At 41.8% G+C, this 22,311-nt stretch overlaps 1 protein-coding gene across 1 annotated transcript in view; it reads left to right on the top strand.

Moving 5' to 3' along the window:
• The window catches only part of Adgrv1 (adhesion G protein-coupled receptor V1), a 579,866-nt gene that overhangs the window by 17,597 nt on the left and 539,958 nt on the right, over positions 1–22,311 (top strand). The window contains exons 2-6 of the mRNA XM_087635923.1: positions 14,495–14,676; positions 17,150–17,299; positions 17,640–17,735; positions 19,774–19,878; positions 21,476–21,589. Of these exons, the coding sequence (XP_087492049.1) occupies positions 14,495–14,676; positions 17,150–17,299; positions 17,640–17,735; positions 19,774–19,878; positions 21,476–21,589 (647 nt within the window). The remainder of the gene's footprint in view (positions 1–14,494; positions 14,677–17,149; positions 17,300–17,639; positions 17,736–19,773; positions 19,879–21,475; positions 21,590–22,311) is intronic.

Raw genomic sequence — 22,311 nt, 5'->3', positions numbered from 1 at the left:
GCTAAGTGCTAGGGCCTCAGGATTCGCCTCTAGGTTGGTAGTGATTGAAAAATGCTTCTCTCACTATTTACAGTGAGTTCCAATGCAGTTGCTCAAAATACATACTGTCTTACTTCTGGAAGCACACTTGGAGAGGCTTTTTATTATAGACCTTGTAATTAATATGCATTTTTGAGTGGGCAGTGTGTCTTAGGCATTGTACTAACTGTTACATACATATTATTTCAATAGCACTATGAATAGCTTTTGAGGCAGATGATTTAATTCCATGTTTTCTGATGAAAGAAGAGAATTAGAAGCACAATTAAGACTTAGAGATGCTAATCCACTGGCTAAGGTTTAACCTCAGCAGTGTGAACTCGAACAAGTATTTACGTGTGTAATATGTTCTTTTTCCTTGAAACAAAAATTACTAATTAGTGATTTAGATAAGACTAAGCTCAGAGCAGGAGACTGAAAGAAAAATAAAATATGACATTTAAAAAAGTTTAAAAATACTACTACTACTACTACTACTAATTGATTTTGTGTATGTATACATGATACTTGGTAGTACAGAGGTTAAAGTACAACTTTGTGAAATTAGTTTATCTCAACATACACATGCACACACAGAGTAAGACACGCAATCACACACAGAGAGGGTGAGGGAAAGAGAGAGAGAGAGAGAGAGAGAGAGAGAGAGAGAGAGAGAGAGAGGAGAGCAAAGACAAGACAGGGTAAGATTAGTAGGAACGATAGCTCACATGTGAAAGCAGGGCTCAGAAGTGCAGGCAACAGTTCTTCATGGAGAAGCTGTAGAGACTCCATTTTGGAGGAAGGAAAAGGGACATTTTTGGGTACAGGGGAATAAAGTCTTTCCGTTTGAAAGTTTACAAGTAGACAGTGAATATGATGGATATTCTGAGGTAGTGAAAAAATAAACAGTTTTTTTCAAATGTATTAAGTTACACAATTCTTTTTCCAGTAACAATCCACACAGTAGTTTAGAAAGCATAGCTGGGAAGTGAGATTCCATCCAAAGAAGAGTTACTTTTCTTAATGAGACAAAACTCATTAAAAATGAGATTTTATTTACAGATCTTGAACTAGTCGTTTTTGTACAATGTCCCCAGGCTTTGGCCAACACCAGGCAGGCCACACAGAGTGTGTGTTTTGAGTGCTGTTGAATGATGAGTCAGACAGAGGCAGAGCACCTCAATACTGTCTCCATCTTCCACGTGGCTTTTCTTTAAGCTCTCTGAAACTGCTGTGCATGGAAAAATGAAGGTGCTGGTTATGGACCCTGTAGCCTGAAGGTAGGACTAAAGAAGGAGCCTAGGCAGTGGAGTGGCTGTCTCTAAAGGGCCATTTTTAACTGTGCCAGCAGCTGGGAACAGTGAGGCAGGCAAGCCACAGCCTACAGCAGCAGCCTGGGCAGGTGGGGAGGTGAGCTTTGGACTTCCTTCAGGAATGCAGAAACCTTTGGAATTCTGCAGCATGTAAGGAGGGGACCATCAATAAGAAAAATGGGACTTTTTGCCAGCATCGTACATGGCATCTTGAGTATTTAATTTCATTGAAAAATAATGGAACAATTGTTAAATGGTCACCATGGGTTACAGACCAAGTATGTCTAAGAATGGATACAGAATCAATCATCAATTTTTATCACTTGTATATACATGGATGTAGGGCGGACATCTATTGGAGCATGAGAAGCCTTTTAGGGGGCTGTTTCCATGAACAACATGAACTCTTCTTCAGCAGCCATCAACTGACTAACTCCTTAGCTAGAGGTGGGACTTTATGAGCCATAGGGGAGGAATAGGAAAGAAGGGGAGAGGCAGTAGGTTTGATCAAAACACATTATAGGAATGTATGAAGTTCTCAAACACTAAAAAATTAACAAAAATGTCTAGAAAAAGGTAGTCATGGGGATTTGATGAAATAGTGAATGTAAAACTTTATACAGGGCTTAACTTCCAGGAATCACTTAACGCGCATGTGTGTGCGTGTGTGTGTGCGCGCGCGCGCGCACGCGTGTGTGTGTGTGTGTGTGTGTGTGTGTGTGTGTGTGACATAACTTCCCCAAAGATGTTAGGTTGAAAGGATTTTAAGAAATGAGAAGGGAATTCACTTTAAAATTATTTATTATTATTATTACTGTTATTTTGTTATTATTCTTAGTGTATGTGTGTTGTTTGTTCCACTTTAGGCAAGCCAGCCCTGAACCACCCCAGAGCCTTTGTCTTGTCTCTACTTTTCTACTTCACACTTTAGCATGAGGAGCTAGGGTGGGATTTTGGTGATCAAACTCAGATCAGAGGTTTTGAGGTTCTGCTGTTATCCATGAGGCACCTCTTAGCCCATCAGGATTTTCAGTATCCTTGATTAGGAGATTTTTTATCATCCCACACCTACGAACCTTACCAGGAACAGTTTGGGCTGCATTTAAATCAGCACTTAACAGAAATCCAAAATGCCATCTCTCTTAATAAAATCAGTGTTTTATTTTAGAATATGTGTGGGCTATAGGTTATGAGCACATACATAGGGATTTCAAGTAAGAAAAATATGTTAACACGAATACCTCGAATACAGACATATTTATTTAAAAGCATGTTTGTGAAAGCCCAAAGGAATAAAGTCAATTTATTTTAGAAGTTGCTCTTCTGTAAAGAAAATAATTAAATAAAATATAAACGTGACTGATTTAAAATTAAGAATCAGATTTTATGAAATCGTTTTTAATTTTAAAAATTAAGGTTAAAAACAAACCAGTTCCTTGTAAGATAGTGGTTGGGCTTGGGCATGTTGTCTTGGCTAGTGGTTCCTGTCAGAAGTCTGTCTCACTTCTGTTTTTAACTACCCACTCTCATTGTAGCCCTGGAAGAGGCACACACAGATAGATACAGACTGCAGTTCCTAACACTGGCAAGTTTGCTTGTTTTTTTTTTTTTTTCTTTTGGCCATTGACAGTTTGGTTATCTTCTTGACATTCTTAGGAACCTCAACAAACGAAGTGTCTTCCTCGGATTTGCCCCACACAATCTCAACATTTTCTTGATTGTTAATGGCTGTGGCAGGGTCCAGCTTAGCACCAGCAGTGACATTTCTAGATGATTAAGCCTGGGTTGGATAAGAAAAGTAGCCGATTCTATGCCTGGAGGCAAACCAGTCAGCAGGGTTCTGCTACCATCTGCTGTAGTTCCTGTCTCCAGGTTCCTGCCTTGGTTTCCTGTCTTGGCTTCTCTTGACGGTGGATTCTAAACTGTAAGACAAAATAAACTCCTTTCTTTCCAAGAAAGTTTTAGCCAGTGTTTTATCACAGCAACACAAAGCAAACTGAGACGGCCAGGATGGATGCAGCAGGGACGTGGGTGTGCCCAGTGCCTCCAGACTGCTCTTGACCCATGTCTGTGCCTGCTGCAGTGCAGATGCACCCCACACGCTGGTCTGAGTTCAGGGTGCTCATGCACATCCAGCACAATCTCTGTTATACTGTCGTTTCAGTGCAGGGCTGCATCGGATCCTCCTCTGTCAGATTTGTGGGCTGTCCATGCTTCCCATCTACCCCAAGCATCTGTTCATTCTGATGGTGCCATGATGAGTGTCCTTCCTCAGTTAGTGTAGTTTAGGATGCAGTGGCCTTTGCACTTGGTGCCTTGATTCTGGAAACTAAATGTCTGGAGCCTGGATCCAGACTACACAGTTTGCAGGGATGGACTTGCCTCTCGCCTCATGACTCTCCTGGTGCCACAACTGTTCTTCACCCTTGATTTGATGGCTGATGCATAAATTTTATGGCCCAGCATGTGTCCAACATTATCAAACTGGAGATATGCGAAGGCCAGATTAGAAAAGAAGGCCGGAACTGTGTCTCGTTACTGCCTCCTTTTAGGAGCTCTTCTGAGTCCTGCCAACAACCCTTTCCACTGCTTTGTAAAGTCAAAATTCTGGGATGATGAAGAGATAGAGACAATGGCCCACAAGCTGATTGTGTGTGTGTGTGTGTGTGTGTGTGTGTGTGTGTACATGGATGTCATGAAAAATAATTGTACCTTTCTATGTGAACATGGTCCAAGGAGACATTGGGAGGCTACAATGAGAGAAAATTCTTTGCTAAAATAACGGTGTGCCCTTTGCCACTGGGAAGAAATGTGGACCTTGACTGTCATAGCTCCTGATGATTAAAAAAAAAGGCCTGCGAATGTTTTATTTTTTATTTTTATTAGTTTTGTTTTGCTTTCTCTGTGTAGCTCTGGCTGTTCTGGAACTCTCTCTGTAAACCATGCTGGCCTTGAACTTGGAAGTCTATTTTCAAAGAGGTGATTCTTCACATTTTTCAAAAATGATTTATTATTTTTTGTGTTTGTGCGTGAGTGCGTCTGTGTGTGTGTGTGTGTGTGTGTGTGTGTGTGTGTGTGTGTGCGTGCATGTTGGCAGAGACCAGAAGACCGTCTCTTGAAGCTGAGGTTATAGACAGTTGTGAACTGTGTGAAGGGTGCTAGAACTCAGCTTGGAGTCACTGGTGGATTAGCATGCAATTACTCTTCACCTAACCATCTGTCCAGGGCTGATTCTCCACCTTTCAATTCTTGCCAAAAGTAACCTTCTGTGATCTTTTTTGTAAACACAGTTTGTACTAACATGTATCCCTTTGGCCTCTGCCTTGAGGCCTCCAAGTTCACTGTTTTTGTCTTCTTTACCTGCGGTAAGCACAATTAACATCTCTAGGAAGCACAAGTCTTATTTCTCAGTTAGAACTGGAGTGTTTCCAGCAACTAGATGCAGAAGACACTCCAGAAGAATTTCAGGAAGAAGTCACTCTTTCTAGTAGGCGACTTGACTTGAATCTCGGGGGGAGGGGAGCGGGATGGGGGAGGGACACACAAGTCTTATTTTCTGGCACTCGTGAGAACTGTGCTGGAAGACCTCATTTCCAGAAAAAATCAAAATGTACATGAAGTTATAGGACTACGGTTTATGAAGGTGGAAAACTTTAGATTTTTAAGCCCAGGAATTAAGATTGTTTTGGAAGATGGAGTGGTGCCATCTAATGGTGGCTCATGAGATCTTAAGCTCTTGGCCCTTATTTCTCAAAAGAATAAAGCATGCACAGCTTGTCTTCCAGCCCAGGGGAGAAGCTGTTGGCCACTGTTGGCTACTGTGGAGAGAGCAGTTTTCTTTGCGGCGTGCTCCCTGATAGATCAGCTGTGCTCCTGTGGACTGCCCCACACCTAGGAGTACATGAACAGCACAAATTGGACTAAGGTTAAAAAACAAAAGACAAGGGGGGTGAGGGGTGGATAGGATCAAATTTATCATATACCTGTATCAAATTATCAAAGAATTAATACAAATATTTAAAAGTCAAATATGTCTTAGCTGTGCCTTGACAGATCCCATCACACAAAAAGACTTCTCACTGTGTGGACAAACCTTCATTTACCTCAAAATATGTAGAGTACTGAGATTTTTAACTTTTCCTTTGCAGAAGTGGGATAGAGCAAGCATTATTTGAAGTCCAGGAGCCGCTAGCCTCACATAGCTCTGGAGTTGATGCCTTAGCAGGTTCTTCCACACTGGGCACATGTGGCTAAGTTAGGAGCAGGGTAAATGGTCTATTCTTTTGCAACTTGGGGATTTATGCCAATGGGCACAGATGGCATTATTGCAGAATGTTAACCTTAAATACTGTGGAATGAAGTTAGAAACCAGAAGCACAGACCCAGGATCTAAAAGAAATGTATTTGAACCACGGATTCACTTATTTTAAGTAAAAAGAATTTCTACTTTCAGTCTAGACCAAGCCATTCATTCAGGTGCTATTTGGAAGATCAAAGAGTTATCTGTGTCCTGAGATAATTTGGTGGTCATGGCTTTTTATGGAAAAAAAAAGTCTTAAAGTCCAATGAGCAGAAGTTTACAAACCAGGCTCATGTGAAACGAAGTCATTCCGAGGGCTTTATTACCCGATGAGATAGCTCTCTGTTAATGTTATTTCAAGAGTATGTTGGAGGCAGACATGAATTTGGGGTGAAGCTTTCTGGGGTTAAACTGGTTAATGTGATACTACAAGCCCCTCATGTCTGTGACCGACTGAGCATCTGTTACTTCAGGCAAAACTTATTTCTGCCTTTACTTTAGAAAGAAATTTAAGTTTTCACGAAGCATCCCTAAGTCTGAGCTCTCTTACCAGTAATGAGAAGGCTTAATTAAATAGTGTGTTTCTTTAACCTTTGGTTATGCCTGTCCCCTCATGACTTTTTTTTTTGAGACTACAAGGTTAAGTTTAATAACAGAACTGAGGTGAAGAACTGTTCAATGCTAAATACTTGATGAGCAGGATGACAGAGCTTCTCTCGTCCCACGAGTAATTCTATAGTTTTACAGCGCCCTTAGTAAAGCTAATAGAATTGAAGTAATTCGAAACTTGAAAACCTTGCTCCATTGGGATCAGATTTTCAGCACTAATTACCTGGCGATCACCTTGTGGGAAGATGCTTGCTAAGTCAGGGATGACAGAGGCTGAAGCAGGAGGCACCATGGATCCCTCTGAATACATCGCTAATGTTTAGTTTGTTCAAGACACATCTCTCAACTGTAGATTTTGTATAGGTGCTATATTCAGAAACTGGAAAAGGCAGAGTTAGCTTTCATCATGATAAAAGACAATTTTCTTTCATTCTCCAGCGCTAAGGATCAAACCCAGGACCTTGGCCGTGCAAGGCAAGCACTCTAACACTGTGCCACGTGTTTTTAAAAATAGAAATTGATTATTGTAAAATTAATTGAATTCTCATTGCAGGTTTGTATTTTTCAAAACTTACTTTACTAAGGGTCCATCAAACAATTCAAGTTTCCTTATAGCCCACTGGCCAAACGTAGGGGAAGACAATGGCTAATGGGACAAGAGGGACATAGACCTGTTTAGAAGTAGTTCTTTGGGGTGATTCCAATCTTCATTGTCAACAATTCACTCCATTGCCAAAACAGCAAATGCTAATCAGCAGCAGCGGCCAGATCCAGAGAAGCCACAAGGCAGCCAAAACACCACCAGAAGCTAGCTCGTTGGTACATTTCTCTCTGTGATGTCAGGACAAGCGAAGATTACAGAAGAAAGCAAGGCGAACCAATGCCATAGCATCATTGTCCAATGTCTGTTGGGTTATATGTAAACTCTCTCCAAACGTCACCTGTCCTCTCAAGCATCTGTTCCAGCAAAACATTATAATCACCAGCAGCTTCCAGAAACACAGCACATGTCTGTTCTCAGCAGAACATCCTCTCATATGTCTGCTTCATCAAAACATCCTCTCATAAGACAGTTTCCAGGAGACTCTCACATGACACGACTGAGTCTGCGATGAAACCAGAACTGCCCACTTCATCTTATGTTTAATTGTACACTGTTGTTTCGACTTTATTGTTTATATTTAGTTTTATTCAGTTTGTTTTTTTAAAGATGACAAGAGCTAATTTCTTCTGGAACCATTCGAAGCAACCATGGCCCAGGGACACTGATTTAAGTTACCTCAAATTCCATTTTCTCACATTTAAGCAGTCTCATGAGGTTTTTGTAGTTTTAGAGAACAAAGAAAGTAAAAAAATCTATGCCAGTCAGAGAGGTATAGTGGAATGAGGAGTGTTTTTCCATATGTCCTACATGCTATTTGCGCTTTACATTAAAAAAAAAAAAAAACCCATCTTCTCATCCTACTGTAGCTTTACAGACTTTCCGTTAACTAGGAACTGTTCTCATTTTCTTAGAATATGCTAACCCACCCACGTTTCCTAAGGTACTCATGAATTAGAAGCTATATGGAGAAAGATGCTAGCCTAGATGACAAGAGCAAACATTTAACAGCCACAGGATATGTGACATTTAGACCATGTACTGAGTAACTTAATTGAGAGGTAAAGTTGTATATGTATCATTATCAAGAAAGCTCTGTGAGCCACTGTTGCTGGTGGGCTGTGAGCTCCAACAAGTGGCACTACGTATCTGCTGCTGACGCTGAGCAGGGCAGAGACACAGTCCCTTCTGTCCCCCACTCCTCCCACACACTGAGGGAAACAGCGGATGAGCCAGGCCTTGCTGAGGGCGGACACAGCAAACTGGGAGCGCAGGCAAAACCGCCACCTTTGGGTGGCCCCGCATGTAGAATCATGTGGAAAACGTTCTCCACCCTTTCACCATGGCCCATAGAGCACTATGTCCGACAGGATATGAAAATGGAACAATTTGAGGAGCTTTTGAAGCTCCCTTCCTCATTGCCACCCATTTCTATCATCCCGTGTAGGACAGTGAGCTGGGCAGAGACACAGTGAGGCTCAGCTCTGTGTCTGCTGCTACAGTGGAAGAGAAGCCTGTATTTTTTATGTTTTTTTTAGCAAGAAAAAAAATCAAAGTATCTTTATTTAAAGATGACGTGGTTTTATACCTAAGGGCTCTAAATATCCCCTTCTTCAGATGATGAATACCCTTCTTTGCATTTTTGTTCGATATTTTTTGTATTTACATTTCAGATGTTATCCCCTTGTCTGGTTTCCCCTCTCCCCTCCCCTTCCCATTGCTCTCCCTCCCATACACCCACTTCCACCTCACCACTCCGACATTCCCGTACGCTGGGGAAACGAGCCTTCACAGGACCAAGGGGAGAAGCCTGTATTCGTAAATCGATCTCCCTCCGTCCCTCTCTCCTTCCGCCCTTCCCTTCTTTGGATGCCCCCTCCATGTGCATACTTGAGCATGAGGGTGCATTCATGGAGAGGATTTTGGGGTTGGTCTTGCAAATATCAGTTTATAGACCTATTCCAGGATAGAACTTCTGTTATGAATTGTGCGCTCGTAAAATTATGAGCCATTGGAAATTAAATCGCCAATGAAAACTGAGTCATTGTGTGCCTGCCCTTCTCTGCTCTATTTTGAAGACATCTTTGATTTATTCAGGCGTCCTAGTCATTCATGTATTAAGGCAGAGAGGAGGACTGAACAAAGACGGTGGAAACAACTGCATGAGAAAAGGAAAAGTAGCCCACATAATGTCCTCCACGAATGTCTGGGGAGGACAGACGCTGCTCAGTTTTGGACATTGGCGCACTGTGACTCAGACCCACAACACCACTGGATGGCTGTTAGCTGTAGGTTAATGATGATGTTGAAGGTGGAAAAGTGAAAACCGACGTAGAGGACAAGCAAAATGAATGTTTCCTCCTTTGTGTGTGCACATGTGTGGGTGTGTGCATGCTGTAGCATGCCTGTGGTTAGAGGATAACTTACATTAACCTGTTCTCTCCTTCTGCCTGTGGGTTCCAGGGATCAAACTCTGGTTGTCACGTCTGTATCAAGGAACCTTCACCCAGCGCACCATCTCACTGGCCCGTAAACAAATGTAATTTAACGGTTGAAAGAACCGAATCCAAAAGCTTCAACTTGATTATTTTAAGGCATCGCTTCCTCCCAATCCTTGGCTCTGGCTTCAGCTGACCTGACTTCATGTCCTTGCGAGGAACCTTTGCCCAGACGTTCCAATCCAGTACTTGCCACACAGCATCCACTTTCCAGGGCTCGAGCAAAAGTTTTCCAACTCTGTCCCTTTTGTTTTGGTTCTCCATGCTTGGCTCAATAGGCTCTCAAAATATAAATGCTATAGGAAGCTGTGAAATATACCTCTGGAAGTAGCCAATTTATATTTTACAAGGTACCCAAAAATATTTCAAATTTTATTTTTTTTTCTTGCAGAATTAGGTGGCTTAGGTAGAATGACGATGATAGAATTTAAGAAGTTGTGCGTTTGAACCTCTGTGTTATTTATTAAAGCAGACCAAACTTTGTAATACCACCAGGGAACTAAAGAAGAATATGTATTAATCCTCCAGTCTATGAACATGACAAGAGTTCTGCTGAGAGATGAGAAATCTATTGTCAGCAGTAGTTAGTGTCTCCCCCGACTCCATACGGAGCAAGAGCGGGAGGTAGGAGGCAGGAGGCAGGAGGCAGGAGGCAGGAGGCAGGAGGCAGGAGGCAGGAGGCAGGAGGCAGGAGGCAGGAGGCAGGAGGCAGGAGGCAGGAGGTGAGAGGTAGGAGGTAGGAGGTAGGAGGTAGGAGGTAGGAGGTAGGAGGTAGGAGGTAGGAGGTAGGAGGTAGGAGGTGAGAGGTAGGAGGTAGGAGGTAGGAGGTGAGAGGTAGGAGGTAGGAGGTAGGAGGTAGGAGGTAGGTAGGAGGTGAGAGGTAGGAGGTAGGAGGTAGGAGGTAGGAGGTAGGTAGGAGGTAGGAGGTGAGAGGTAGGAGGTAGGAGGTAGGAGGTAGGAGGTGAGAGGTAGGAGGTAGGAGGTAGGTAGGAGGTAGGAGGTGAGAGGTAGGAGGTAGGAGGCAGGAGGTGAGAGGTAGGAGGTGAGAGGTAGTCGGAGAGGATTTGGATGCTCCGCTACTGCTGTGCCGTAAGGAGGGGAAGGAGCATGTCAGTGAGGCTAAAATTATCCTCCTACGCTTGTGACGGAGTCTGAGTTCCGTAGTTCATAGTCTTTATACATATGTTGCTGAAAATTTGTTTTACTTTTTGTCTTAGAAATTATTTTTTATTTTAACTGCATAAATGCATCTTTCATGTATTCGTTAGCCATTTCTTTATAATAAATCTCCAATGTTATGTTTTTAATTTACTTTATTTTTGCTCAACCTAATAGCCATATTGATTATTTGGGAATTTCATAGAGTGAACTGAAGGGCTTGTAGAAGTTTTATCAAATCTAAGGAAAAAGGGACCTGAGATACTATTCATATTTAGAATTATATCATTAAGTAGTGTTTGGTCTGAGTTTAATGAAAAAGGGGATTTTCATACATTTGATTTTTAGTTTGATAGCAGAGAATGTTCTTGGTTACTCTAAGAGAAACAGCATCATGCTTTAGTGCCTTACGCCTCCCTGCAAAGGAAGCTTCATTTTCAAGGCCTTGTTTCATCTCTTATCTCTTCAAGGTTATTATCTATGAACAACACATCTATTCGTCTTTGCCCCAACAGCCTTTCTTACAGTGTGAAGGACGGAGGCACCCAGGATCAGTTACCAATGATGTCTCACGGTTTGAGGCATCTCCAGCCATGCCTGTTTTTTCCTTTTCCATAATTTCAAAACTCATCCATGTGGGACAATTTAAAATGAATTTCTTGAGGTAAACACAAGATCTGGGCGATCTACTTGCCTGGGAGGTTGTGAGAGCCCAGCGCTTGAGTTCACTGTTTTCTATATGAAAGGATGCTGTTAAATATTGGAATACTTAAAGGATTGGGGGAACTGCAGCGTCATAAATACCCTGAATGCTCATGAGAATAGTCGGGGAAAGTCTTCAGAAGGTCATGGTAGTTTTGCTTGTTTTACATGACCTTCAAGTACTTGAATGGTTGGAAACATGTAGCATGGTAGTGTCTTATTGTTAAGGGAATGTGTAACTTTAGGGAGGAATGTAAGAGGCCAGGAGTTGAATCCTACCTGTCCAGTGACACTATACCTTTCCTGTGCTAGCCTGTCTGTGCCTTACTTAGCATGAAGTCAGTGGTCCTTGAACCTCCGTAGAGATAACCGTGTGCATTCATGTGTATAAAGTACTCAAACAACATTGTACAAATAGATATTTGCTATTGCGATACTAATAGGTCATTACATTTTTTTACCTTTCAGATGCATGGAATCTTAAATTCTAGCACCAGAATAGGTAGAAAAACAAAAGAGAAAGCATGTGGCCTTTAAAATTTCAGGAGTTAACTTTGAGCTATAGATGTGTGCTTTGACATGGCCCCGCTGAGACTTGTTCCTCACACTTTAGAGCAGCATGCTTATAAGTGTACCCAATGAACTTTGGGTTGAGCTAAAGAAAATGAGGAGTTTTAAAATTGCAGATACCTAGGACTCAGCCCTGGTCTCCCTGGTCAGAGTGAGAACTGGCTTTGTGAGGATCCCAGGGCTGACGCACAGCACAGTCAGCTTTGAGAACTGCTCTGCAGGGTAGGGCGTGTGGCGCCATCTCCTTGTGCTGTCTTCTTACATCCGCTCTTTCCCACTGTGGTGTTCAGATGACCGTTTGAGTTCTGCAACTCAGGTTCCACGATAGCTCGTATTCCAGGACTGAGGTTTGTTTCTCCTAACGTCATGGCCGACCTAAGTCCTCTCACCTGGCTGGCTACTCCTCACCCTCCCATGCCTCTGTATTTTAATCACCTCTCAATCATTCCTTGCCCATAGTCTGTCAGGTTGGTGTGTGAAATCTCTCTGGCTTTTGAATCCACAAAAGGTCTTCTGTATTTCACTGTAGTTGAGAGAGAGATGGGGGTGGGGGTGGGGGAGAAGCCAGAACCCTGGCATTTCTGACCCTTGGTCTGTTTGTTCCCTGGACTCCATTTGAACTGTGTCTCCATTTGTGTGATTTCACAATTCAGAGGCGTGTGAGGCATCACCAAACTGTGTGAAACCGTTTGTCGGAATACACTGCATGGGGTATATTCCAATTAAACTTTAAAATATGTCAAGGACTTATACATTTGGTACTCCTTGCATATAGAGTCACATGTAGCCATGTAGAAATACCACGTGTGAAGTTTCATTGCTTTTTAGCGAAGGAAAGACTGAAGCAGTTTGCCTCCTGGAGTAGGTAACGCGCCTTTGCTCTGGGCACCGTCCTATAGAACGCACAAATGTGTTACGTCCGTGTGACTGCTCACATAGATCCATGGGAATCTTAATGATCTGTGAGATAAATTGCTCTCATTTTCAGAGGTACATCTACATCACAAAACAGCAGTGCTTCCTCGAGGCCACGGTGGGGCTGTGCTTTTCAAAGCTCTTGAATCCCATGCAGCTAAAAGTGGGAACAACATTTCTGTTCCATAAACACACCGGAGTTTATTGAAAATGAACACATTTGGCTGAATTCGCTATTCCCAAGCAACGTTGACATTCTTCGAAGAAGTGTTAGTTTAGCCATTAAATAAAAAAAACATGAAAGAAATTCAAGCCTTGGAAATTTACCACTTTGGAAGGATTGGCAGTTTCACATAATTGTTTTTAAAACTTAGGAAGAAGTCAAGGTAAATGTAGACATAACCAAGAAATCAATCAATTTTAAAGTTTAATTTTAATTGTTTAGTTCCAGCTGTCAGCAGCTTTACTTGGAAAAGACAGACTTAGTTTCTTTTCTGTGATGCTGCTTAGGCTCTGCTTGGATGAGGGTAAGTTTCAGTCAGTTAAAGAATGACTATTTTTCCATAGTTTAATTTGTATTACTGCGATAGCATACAAAGTTTTGATACATGTATACATTATATAATGTTTAAGATCAGAGATTTATCTTCCTTATGCGTAAAGCACTCAGGATTCTAGCTTTGTAAAGCTTTTATTACCTGAGAATTTTATATGATGCCTTTGGACTATCTTCACCCCTCAACTCCTCTCACGTTCTCTCCCCTCCCCTTCCTACCCACCAAATTGATGGTTGATTTCTTCCTTACGTTTCTGCACTGTGTAATCCTGCTGCTCTTGGATTGGACTTGCCCTGGGCGTGGTTGGCCTAAGAAAACAGACTCTCTGCCTCTCTCAAATATCATTAGCTCCTTTGCTAACTGTGGGATTTCATGCTAGTCTCCAGGCCCCCATACTGGGGTTTGGTCTGACTGGAGCTGGAGCAGGTCTCACTAATGTTGTCATAATCGTGGAGAGTTCGTCTCTATAGCTGGCCTGTTGGGTCTGGACAAAACCACTGCATACTCACCCACCACTTCTGATGGCTGACTCCTAAAGAACCTTTCCTTCCCCTCTTTCCCAGGGATCTGTGAGCTTCATGGGGGGTGGGGACGTGAAATGAAGGAGCCATGTGAGGCTGAGGACTCCAGTCTTTACATGTTGACCAGTTGTTACTTGTTGCATGAGGAAGCTCTCAATCATGTAGGTTGAGGTCTGTGGCTATAGCAATAAGTCATTTGGGGTCATAAAATTGTTTTACCTCCTACCCTGGCACATCAGTCCCTGGAGGACTAGGTACATCCTCTCCCTCTGAGGCCAGACAAGGTGACCTAGTTAGGGGAACAGACTCCACAGGCACACAACAGATTCAGGGACAACCTTCACTTCAGTTGCTGGCGAACCTGCAGGAAGACTGGTGTACGGGGGGCGGAGCTAGGTCCAGAGAAGAAGGGGAGGGGAATGGGGGAGGAGCTGTGTGAGGAGAAGACTGGGAGGAGGGGATGTGATATTGGAATGTAAAGGGAATAAATAAATTAATGAAAAAACAAATTTTGTAAAGCTTACAATTATTATCTTGATGAAGTGGATAAATGCAAAAAGATAACTTTAAATAGTAAAAGAAACCATAACAAATTATGATTTTGTAACTATCACCACACATTCAAGTTGGATGTCTTAATTGGTTATTTTCTTATTCTTTGTAACACTGAGACCAAAACTAAGGAGAATGTATCAACTGGCTTTATGACTTTGACTCTTTTTCTTTCTCTAGGGATGGTCTCTTCGCTTTTATTAGTATACCTGTCAGCCTTGGTCGTCTCTTTTGTCTGTGGAGAAGCAGAAATAAGATTCACTGGACAGACAGAGTTTTTCGTTAACGAGACAAGTACCACAGTTATTCGTTTTGTCATTGAGAGGATAGGGGAACCAGCAAATGTTACTGCCATTGTGTCGGTAAGATATGACTGCAGCTGTGCTTTTAATCAGATGCGTGTGACACTTTTTAGTCTCAGCAGAGACATTTTTAACTGTTTGGGGTTTGTTGTCAGAGTTTCATTATGATAAATGACCTGGAGAATGCGCTGTTGTATCTAAGTCTGTTAGCTGTTCAGGAATGTTCCTGTGTCGCCATGGATATCTGATAGGTGCATTTTCAACACAAAGGCTAATTATCTTAAGTCATTTATGTGTTTGCTTTAAATCAAAACTATTTTATTTTGGGTAATTCAAATCAGAGAAATTTAGACATTCATTGTAAGGTGACTTATGTAAGAACATATGCAATGTTTAAAGACACAAAACAGACAAAAGATCACTCTAAGTTTATTTAGTCACTGTTGGAGAAATGAAGTTTACTAACATCATTAAAAGTTACAAAGAGTATATAAATTCTGTAGTATAGAAAGTTTAAAGTTCAGATGGGATGTTTTATCTTATACGTTTGTGTCTGTTTTTACAGAGAAAGCAATGTCACATGGCCAAAAAAACATATTTCTATATCTTAAAACTTTGGGACAAGAATACTGTGTATGTTTCTTGCTTGTTTATCCATACACACATGTGCATATGTGCATACAGATGAGCACATACACTTCTGGTTGCAGAGGTCAGGTCAATGTCAAGTAGCCTCCTCTCTGTCACTGTCTGTCTCTTACTGAACTCACTGACCAGGGACAATTTTTTAAATTGCACTTTTAATTGCATTTTTATTTACATTTTAAATGTTATCCCATTTCCTGGTTTCCCTTCCAGAAACCTGTTAATCCATCTCCCCACCCCCACCCCACCCCGATTCCCCTGGTTCTGTGATGGTGCGCCCCCACCCACCCACCCACTCCCTACCACCTCCCTGCTCTGGCATTTCCCTACACTGGGGATCCAGGCTTGACAGACCAAGGGCCTCTCCTCCCATTGATGATCAACAAGGCCATCCTCTGTTGGATGGAGCCTTAGGTTCTCTTGGGATGGTGGTTAGTCACCAGGGACCCTTTGTACCACCATGCCCACAGCACTGAGTTACAGATGAGTGGACCTGTGGGGAAGGCAGTTTATCCACCAGCCCAGCTTTCAGCTCGTTCAAAGTGATTTTTTTTAAGCAATAGGTTAAATTATTTATAAATACACTGAAAAAAAAAAAAACCCAAAAGAAAAACCTGCCTATAAAATGAACCCAATGCTATACTTTTGTATATTTTAGTTTCTGCTCGATTTGACATATGTGCATCCATTTTGTGAGTTTGTAGTTGAGGTGTACATTGTGTTTGATGGCACTCACTGGTCTTTTCAGGCTGATACGTTTTGCTTTCCCTGGGAAATCACTGTACTCCAAACATTCGTCCACTGCTTCTCATTGATGTCGCTCCGGCTTTTGCTGTCCATAGTGAATGCCATTCTGAGGGATTGTTAATAGATGTGACCATTTCCCTGCACTTTGGGCTTTTAGAGTGGACTCATGTGTGCTCAGTGCATCTTTTCTGAGCGATGGCAGTTTTCCATAGAGTTGTCTGAGGAGCTCCCCTCTGCCTGTCTCAGGGTTCTCCCATGCAAGTGGGAGTTCTCAACCACTTAAAACTTATTTTTATAGAAATATGTTCTTATTTCTCATTTGTGCCAAATACATTTTCCTAGTGGCTAAATGACTAATTTTGACCTCCAGTGAAGGAAAGGTCAGCTGTACGACGAACCGTTCTTGGATAAAATCGTCCGCTGTGAGATTATCCGTCTGCTGAGGCCCTTACTAGTAATACTGCTTCCGAAGACTGAGATCTAGGAAGCGTGGCAATCGTTAATACTTTGGGATGCTAAAAACTTGTGTCTGTGTCAGTTGCCGTGGATAGAGTACGTACAATTGTAGGTTGAAAGTTTTGGATATAGAAGTTACTTTTCTAAAGTCACTGGGGAAATCATAGCACCTTCTCAGTTTTCCAGGCCACTTCTCACCTTTCTTCTATAAGGCTTTTAGCCATATTTATTCTGCTAGGCTGTAGTCTATACCAAATTGAGTGAGAGACAGAAGAAAAAAATGTAGAATTACTTTTCAATGAAATTCTTAGTTTTTTTTTTTTTGTAGGCAATTAACCCTGGTTCCGCTACATTAAGAAATATTTAATGATTTGTTCTTGTGATTTTCCCTGTTTTAAAAATATTTATTACATGTATGTATGTATGTATGCATGTGTCTATGGACACATAGGTAGAGGTCTGAGGCTGAGATGGACCTCAGGTCATCAGCTTGGCTGCAAATACCTTTGCTCCATTTTGCTGGTTCTGTGATATTTCTTCAGAAGATGAGTCTTGTTGCTAAACATTGGTCTGTAAATGTCAGTGCCACCTGATCTATACCCATTCTCCTAATCGCCCCAGTGAGGATCGGTTTCACTTGCTTGCCTCTTTGTTAAAGGAGATTGTTCTGTGTCTCACTCGGCAGCTGGACGGAGAAGACACTGGTGACTTTTTTGACACATATGCTGCGGCATTTATCCCTGAGGGAGGGACGAACAGGACAGTGTACATAGCGGTGTGTGATGACGATCTCCCAGAACCCGACGAGACTTTCACTTTTCAGTTGACGTTGCAGGTAAGTCCTTCTTTCTGCTCAGCGTTGAGTTCTTGAAATGCCTTCTAACTCTTGAAAAATCTGCTTACTGAGGCGATAAGGCAAGGCAGGTGTCCCGCGGTGGCTTCTCTAGATCTCGTTGACAGATGTGCAGGGGTGTGGTTGAGGGTCTGTTTCTAGGCTCGTGCTCCTTGCTAGTAGATACCCCACTGAAGGAAATCTCCCCATCCCCCAGAAGCCATCAGACTGCCTGAAGATTTAAGAGTTTGTTTATACTCTTAGTAATTGAAGACAGAAATTTGACTGAAGAATTGGTTTTCTGGTAATATTTAATGTATTAATTTGTTTGTTTTCACTTTAGAAACCCTCAGCAAATGTGAAACTTGGATGGCCAAGGGCCGCTGCTGTGACAATCCTATCAAATGACAATGCATTTGGAGTTATTTCCTTTAGCACGGTATGGTTACAAGGAAAACTGTAGTGCTCGCCGGATACCACCACATTCAGTGGTCTTTTGTCCGATTTTTCTTGGTATTGGCTACTGCCATTCTGTTGTGATTTTTAACTTCAGGCTGGACATGAATCTGTAGTCACTCTGCATTCTGTGTATTTACACTTTCACAATGAGGGGGTTGTCACCATTTCTGACCATTGACTAGTTTGTCACCCGTTGCCATGTGCTCTGGGGCTCCCCCTATTTCAAACTTCAAATCCCACTTAGAGAAGTCTAGCCTGTTTTCTAGAAGCTTCTGTCCATTGGGCTCTCCATTTGGAGTGACAGTGAGGTGAGGGAGCACACAGAAAGAAAGCCTGTGGTAAACGTAAGATTAATCTGCCTGTGTGATAACGCTTCCAATTCAATTCTCAGACATTCTTATCAATTCGTATTTCACGGAGGTTAAAACTCAGACTCATCTCCTGAAATTCCGTTCAGTTACTTCCTCTCCTTCATCGGGTTCTTGTTCTTCTAGCCCATCCAATTTTCAGAAGGCTTCATTTTTAAAAACAAACATGCAAGACAAGTCTTTCCTGGAGAGAAAATGTTTCCAGCTCCTTAAGCTAAAATTAAAGGTTGTCTTCAGTACAACTGGATTTGGATACCAAGTAGGAGGCTCTAATAATCTTTCTGATAGTCTTTTTGAATTCCGTTGCTAAGCGACATTTAAAAATCTGATACTGCAGTCTCTAGCTTTCTATTCCTTTTCAAACACTCCTGCCCTTGTGTGCGTTCTATGTCCAGGTCGGTAAGGTCATCTTTGAAACAAGGCAAACTCTAGATAAATGTGGTCTTTGTGCCTGAGTTACCTTTATTAAAACAGATGTTTTTCTAACTTAAATGGAGTAGATATTTGGTTAATCTGACACTACTGTCATTCATAAACATTAATTTCATAAATTAGGGGTTCTTGAATGAAGAAATTATTACACAGTTCTTCTGTCTAACTTTCCCTACTCACTTGTGCCTTACCACAGAACCTCACAGTGATTTGTTTAAAAGTTGGTTCTCTTTTCTTTGACTGCCTCTCTCCCATCTTTCCTCTCTTTCCTCTGACATTGTGCATGTTGGGGTGCTGTGTAGGCTGTTGGGGTGAGTCCTTGTTTCTGGGGTTGTTTACAGTGCTACTAGGCCACCTGTGACAGACTCCACATGGGCTCCATGCTACAGAAAGTACTTGGTAGCCTGCCTCCGCCTATAGCTTTTGAACAATTAGATTAGTAATGAGCATGACCTTGGCAGAGTGCTAATGTATACAGCCAACAATATGGAATATCCAGCACGTGTCAGGAAATAGGAAGAACTCTAGTCACAAAGCTTTGAGACAGGTAACCATTGATAGATGGTTCTGACATTGCACCCTCAGAAATGTCCACTGTTCTATACATAGCTACACTCAGTGCTTCCCATGTCCTCCTCATCTACCCTGTCTTTGAACCACCACCCACCTGTTTCAACATTAAAGTTCTCCCTGTTTTTCCTCTTCTGGTTCTGAAAGTCATTAACAACTATGTGTCTAAGTGACCTTCTGCCTGATGCTGAGGTAAGTGTGCATGACAAGTGGTCCTGGTGAGCCACTAGCTTTCTCTGGAGGCTTAGCTTACTTTTGTGACCTCCTGGGCTCTGTGAGCACTTTATCCTCTTTTAGCTGGGTAGCCTTCAAGTTTTCTCAGAGTGGATGCTGGTAGGGCTGGGAAAACCTGTCTGATGTAGGGTTTTCTTTTCTTTTTCTTTTTTTTCTGGAGCTGAGGACCAAACCCAGGGCCTTGCGCTTGCTAGGTAAGCGCTCTACTACTGAGCTAAATCCCCAACCCGTCTTTGCTTTTCTTTACACTGCTTCTCTCCACTCTCATTTTAAAAAATCATCTATAGTATATTGATGCTGGGAATACACACTGTAAGAGAACAATATGAACTGATTTGCTGTGGCATTTAGCGTTTCTAGGGAAGTGCTTTTACCACATCCTCCCTCTCTGATTGCCTTTGCTCTTCCCCATAGCCCTCATCCATCACAGTGACTGAGCCAAGGAGCAGAAATGCATCTGTTTCTCTTACTCTCATCCGGGAAAAAGGCACCTATGGAATGGTCACCGTGACTTTTGATGTAAGTTCACTTGGAAATAATTTTGGATAATACCATGTCAAGAGTCCATATCGCATGACTGCAATTTAAAGTATTACCAAAATCATCAGTGTGATACATATCACACTGACTTAAAATTACTTAAGACGGAGTTCTACTTTTTATAAACTTTTGGTTAGGAGAGAAGTATTTTCTTTGCTGCTTGCATATACTCAAGCGTACATGAAACTTAATCAATTTTTTAGACACAGGATAATAATAAAATAGATTAATGACATTAATTATGTAAAATTCCTGGAATCTTTATGATAACCATTTTAAAAGATATATGATTAAGAACACTCACAGATTACTTAGATTAATATACATTACTTCCATTTCTTCAGGAAGTCTGGTAGGTAACAGCAGTTACCTCTGTCGTGGAGGCTCATGGATATTGTACAGTGTGGTGTGAATGAAGCAGGCTATGGAGAGGCATATGTTATTGCTTCCTGCAATGATATGTTGTGAGGTTCATACTGAAATTTTCAATTTACTTTTCTGTAAGGTCTTAAGTATGGCCTAAAATTTTAGAGTGTTTGAAAGTTTTCATACATTCCTATCTTAGTGATTAACTGTAGTAAAAGCGGATTCGATATTTGGATTAATATAACACGATTTAACGTGGCATAGAGATATTTGCTATACTTATGGATGTCTAGATCAGATGGTGTCTCTTTAACTGTATAAGAGGAAAGTAGGGAGCTGGGGCGATGGCTCAGTGTGGGAAGCACGTGGCATGCAAGCAGGAGCGTCTGCATTTAATGCTCACAACCCAGGGAAGGCCAGGTATGAAAGCCCAGGGCTCTACAGTGGAGGCCAGAGACGCCCTGGAAGCAAACAGACTCTGTCTGAGACAAGGTGGAAGGCAAGGCCCTGCCCTAAACACGCATTCATACATGCACACACGCAGTTCACAAACACACCGAGATTAAAAAAAAATACCCAGAACATAAAATAGCATGAGACAATAGATACCAAAAAAAAAAAAAAAAAATCCACACAGCATTCAGCTAAAAATGCAGGACTGTTGCAAATTTTGTTCAGGAAACCTCAAGGAGGAGTTCGCTTTACAGTATCTACACTCAGGACTTAAGAGATAAGGTGGGTCCTGCTCGCTAAGACTTCAGTGAGTGAGGTTACACGTGCTCGACTCCCGCCTGCACAGCAGACACTCTTGCTCGTTTTAAAGATAAGGAAATGCTACCCAGTTGTCAGACAGCTTTCCCAAGGTCACATAGTCAATGGTAGAGCTAGAACCATTTCTCTAGGGGATTTACTTGTCTTCTGTATCTTTCTCAAGAAGATGTGTTTCTCCAACCCCTTCCCTGGGTTTAGTATACCAGTTAAAACTCCCAAATCTTAGAAAACACAACTTACAATCACTGGAGTTAAGACGTGTAATGGCATTGCAGACTCTGAGTTAATTAGAAAGGGGTGGGGGTGGTCTCTCAGACAAGCTCCTGTGTTTTGTGTGCACTATCTTTATATTTCTAGAATTTTGCTAGCAACACGACAGTAATGTTTTCTTTGTTTTGAGATATTTTGTTAACTGGTGGCACTGTTTATTTCTTTTCAGGTATCAGGTGGCTCAAATCCCCCTGAGGAAGATTTGAGTCCAGTGAGAGGAAATATCACCTTTCCACCTGGCAGAGCCACTATAATTCACAACTTGACTGTACTTGACGACGAGGTTAGGCACTGTTAAGTACACAGAAGGCAGCATCAGTGATGGAGACTTTGAGAGAACTGTTTTTGAATATTGAATTGTATTTATTATTTGAAATTACTCAAGGGTGCAAAATTAATGTGTTATACCCATTCACACTTTAACCACGAGTAGCAAGATGTTATTTGTGAATGTGGCTTGCAGATGCTTCTCTGCTTTATTTCATAGTAACTCGTGCTTACAGGGCTGGAGGTGTGGGGAGGCACTTGCCTAATGTGCGAGGCCCTGGCTTCCATCCCCAGGGTCTTGAACTAAATGTAACATAATATAAACATTGAAGAATTTGAAACATCTGCTTATTATTTTTGCACTAATCATTATGTTCGAGGAAAATTCTATTAAAATTGATTCCTTTTTAAGATTAAAATATTTATCAGTGCATGTGTGTTCATAAGCACATGCATCATACACATAGCTTCTGGGAATCTCAGGTTACCGTCTTATGTGGCCTCTTCAACTGATGGGCCGTCTTGTTACCTACTTTGTTTACATATTTTTAGGTTCCTAGTCACAGAGATTTTATGGTTATATTTTATGTACAGCCCACTGCAAATTTACATACATGACAGAGCTTAATCACAGAGCCAAATCTGAATAGTAGAGCAGAGATGTCTCTCATGAGCCAGTAAGAAAAACTTGCAAAGGAATACAGTATTGCTAAAGAAGAGAAAACAGAGGAACAAGGC

The sequence above is a fragment of the Rattus norvegicus genome, chromosome 2, assembly GCF_021556685.1.
Source record: "Rattus norvegicus strain SHRSP/BbbUtx chromosome 2, alternate assembly SHRSP_T2T, whole genome shotgun sequence".
Classification (NCBI taxonomy): Eukaryota; Metazoa; Chordata; class Mammalia; order Rodentia; family Muridae; genus Rattus; species Rattus norvegicus.
Note: the sequence above shows the minus strand (reverse complement) of the source record. Positions and strands in the feature narration are given on the sequence as shown.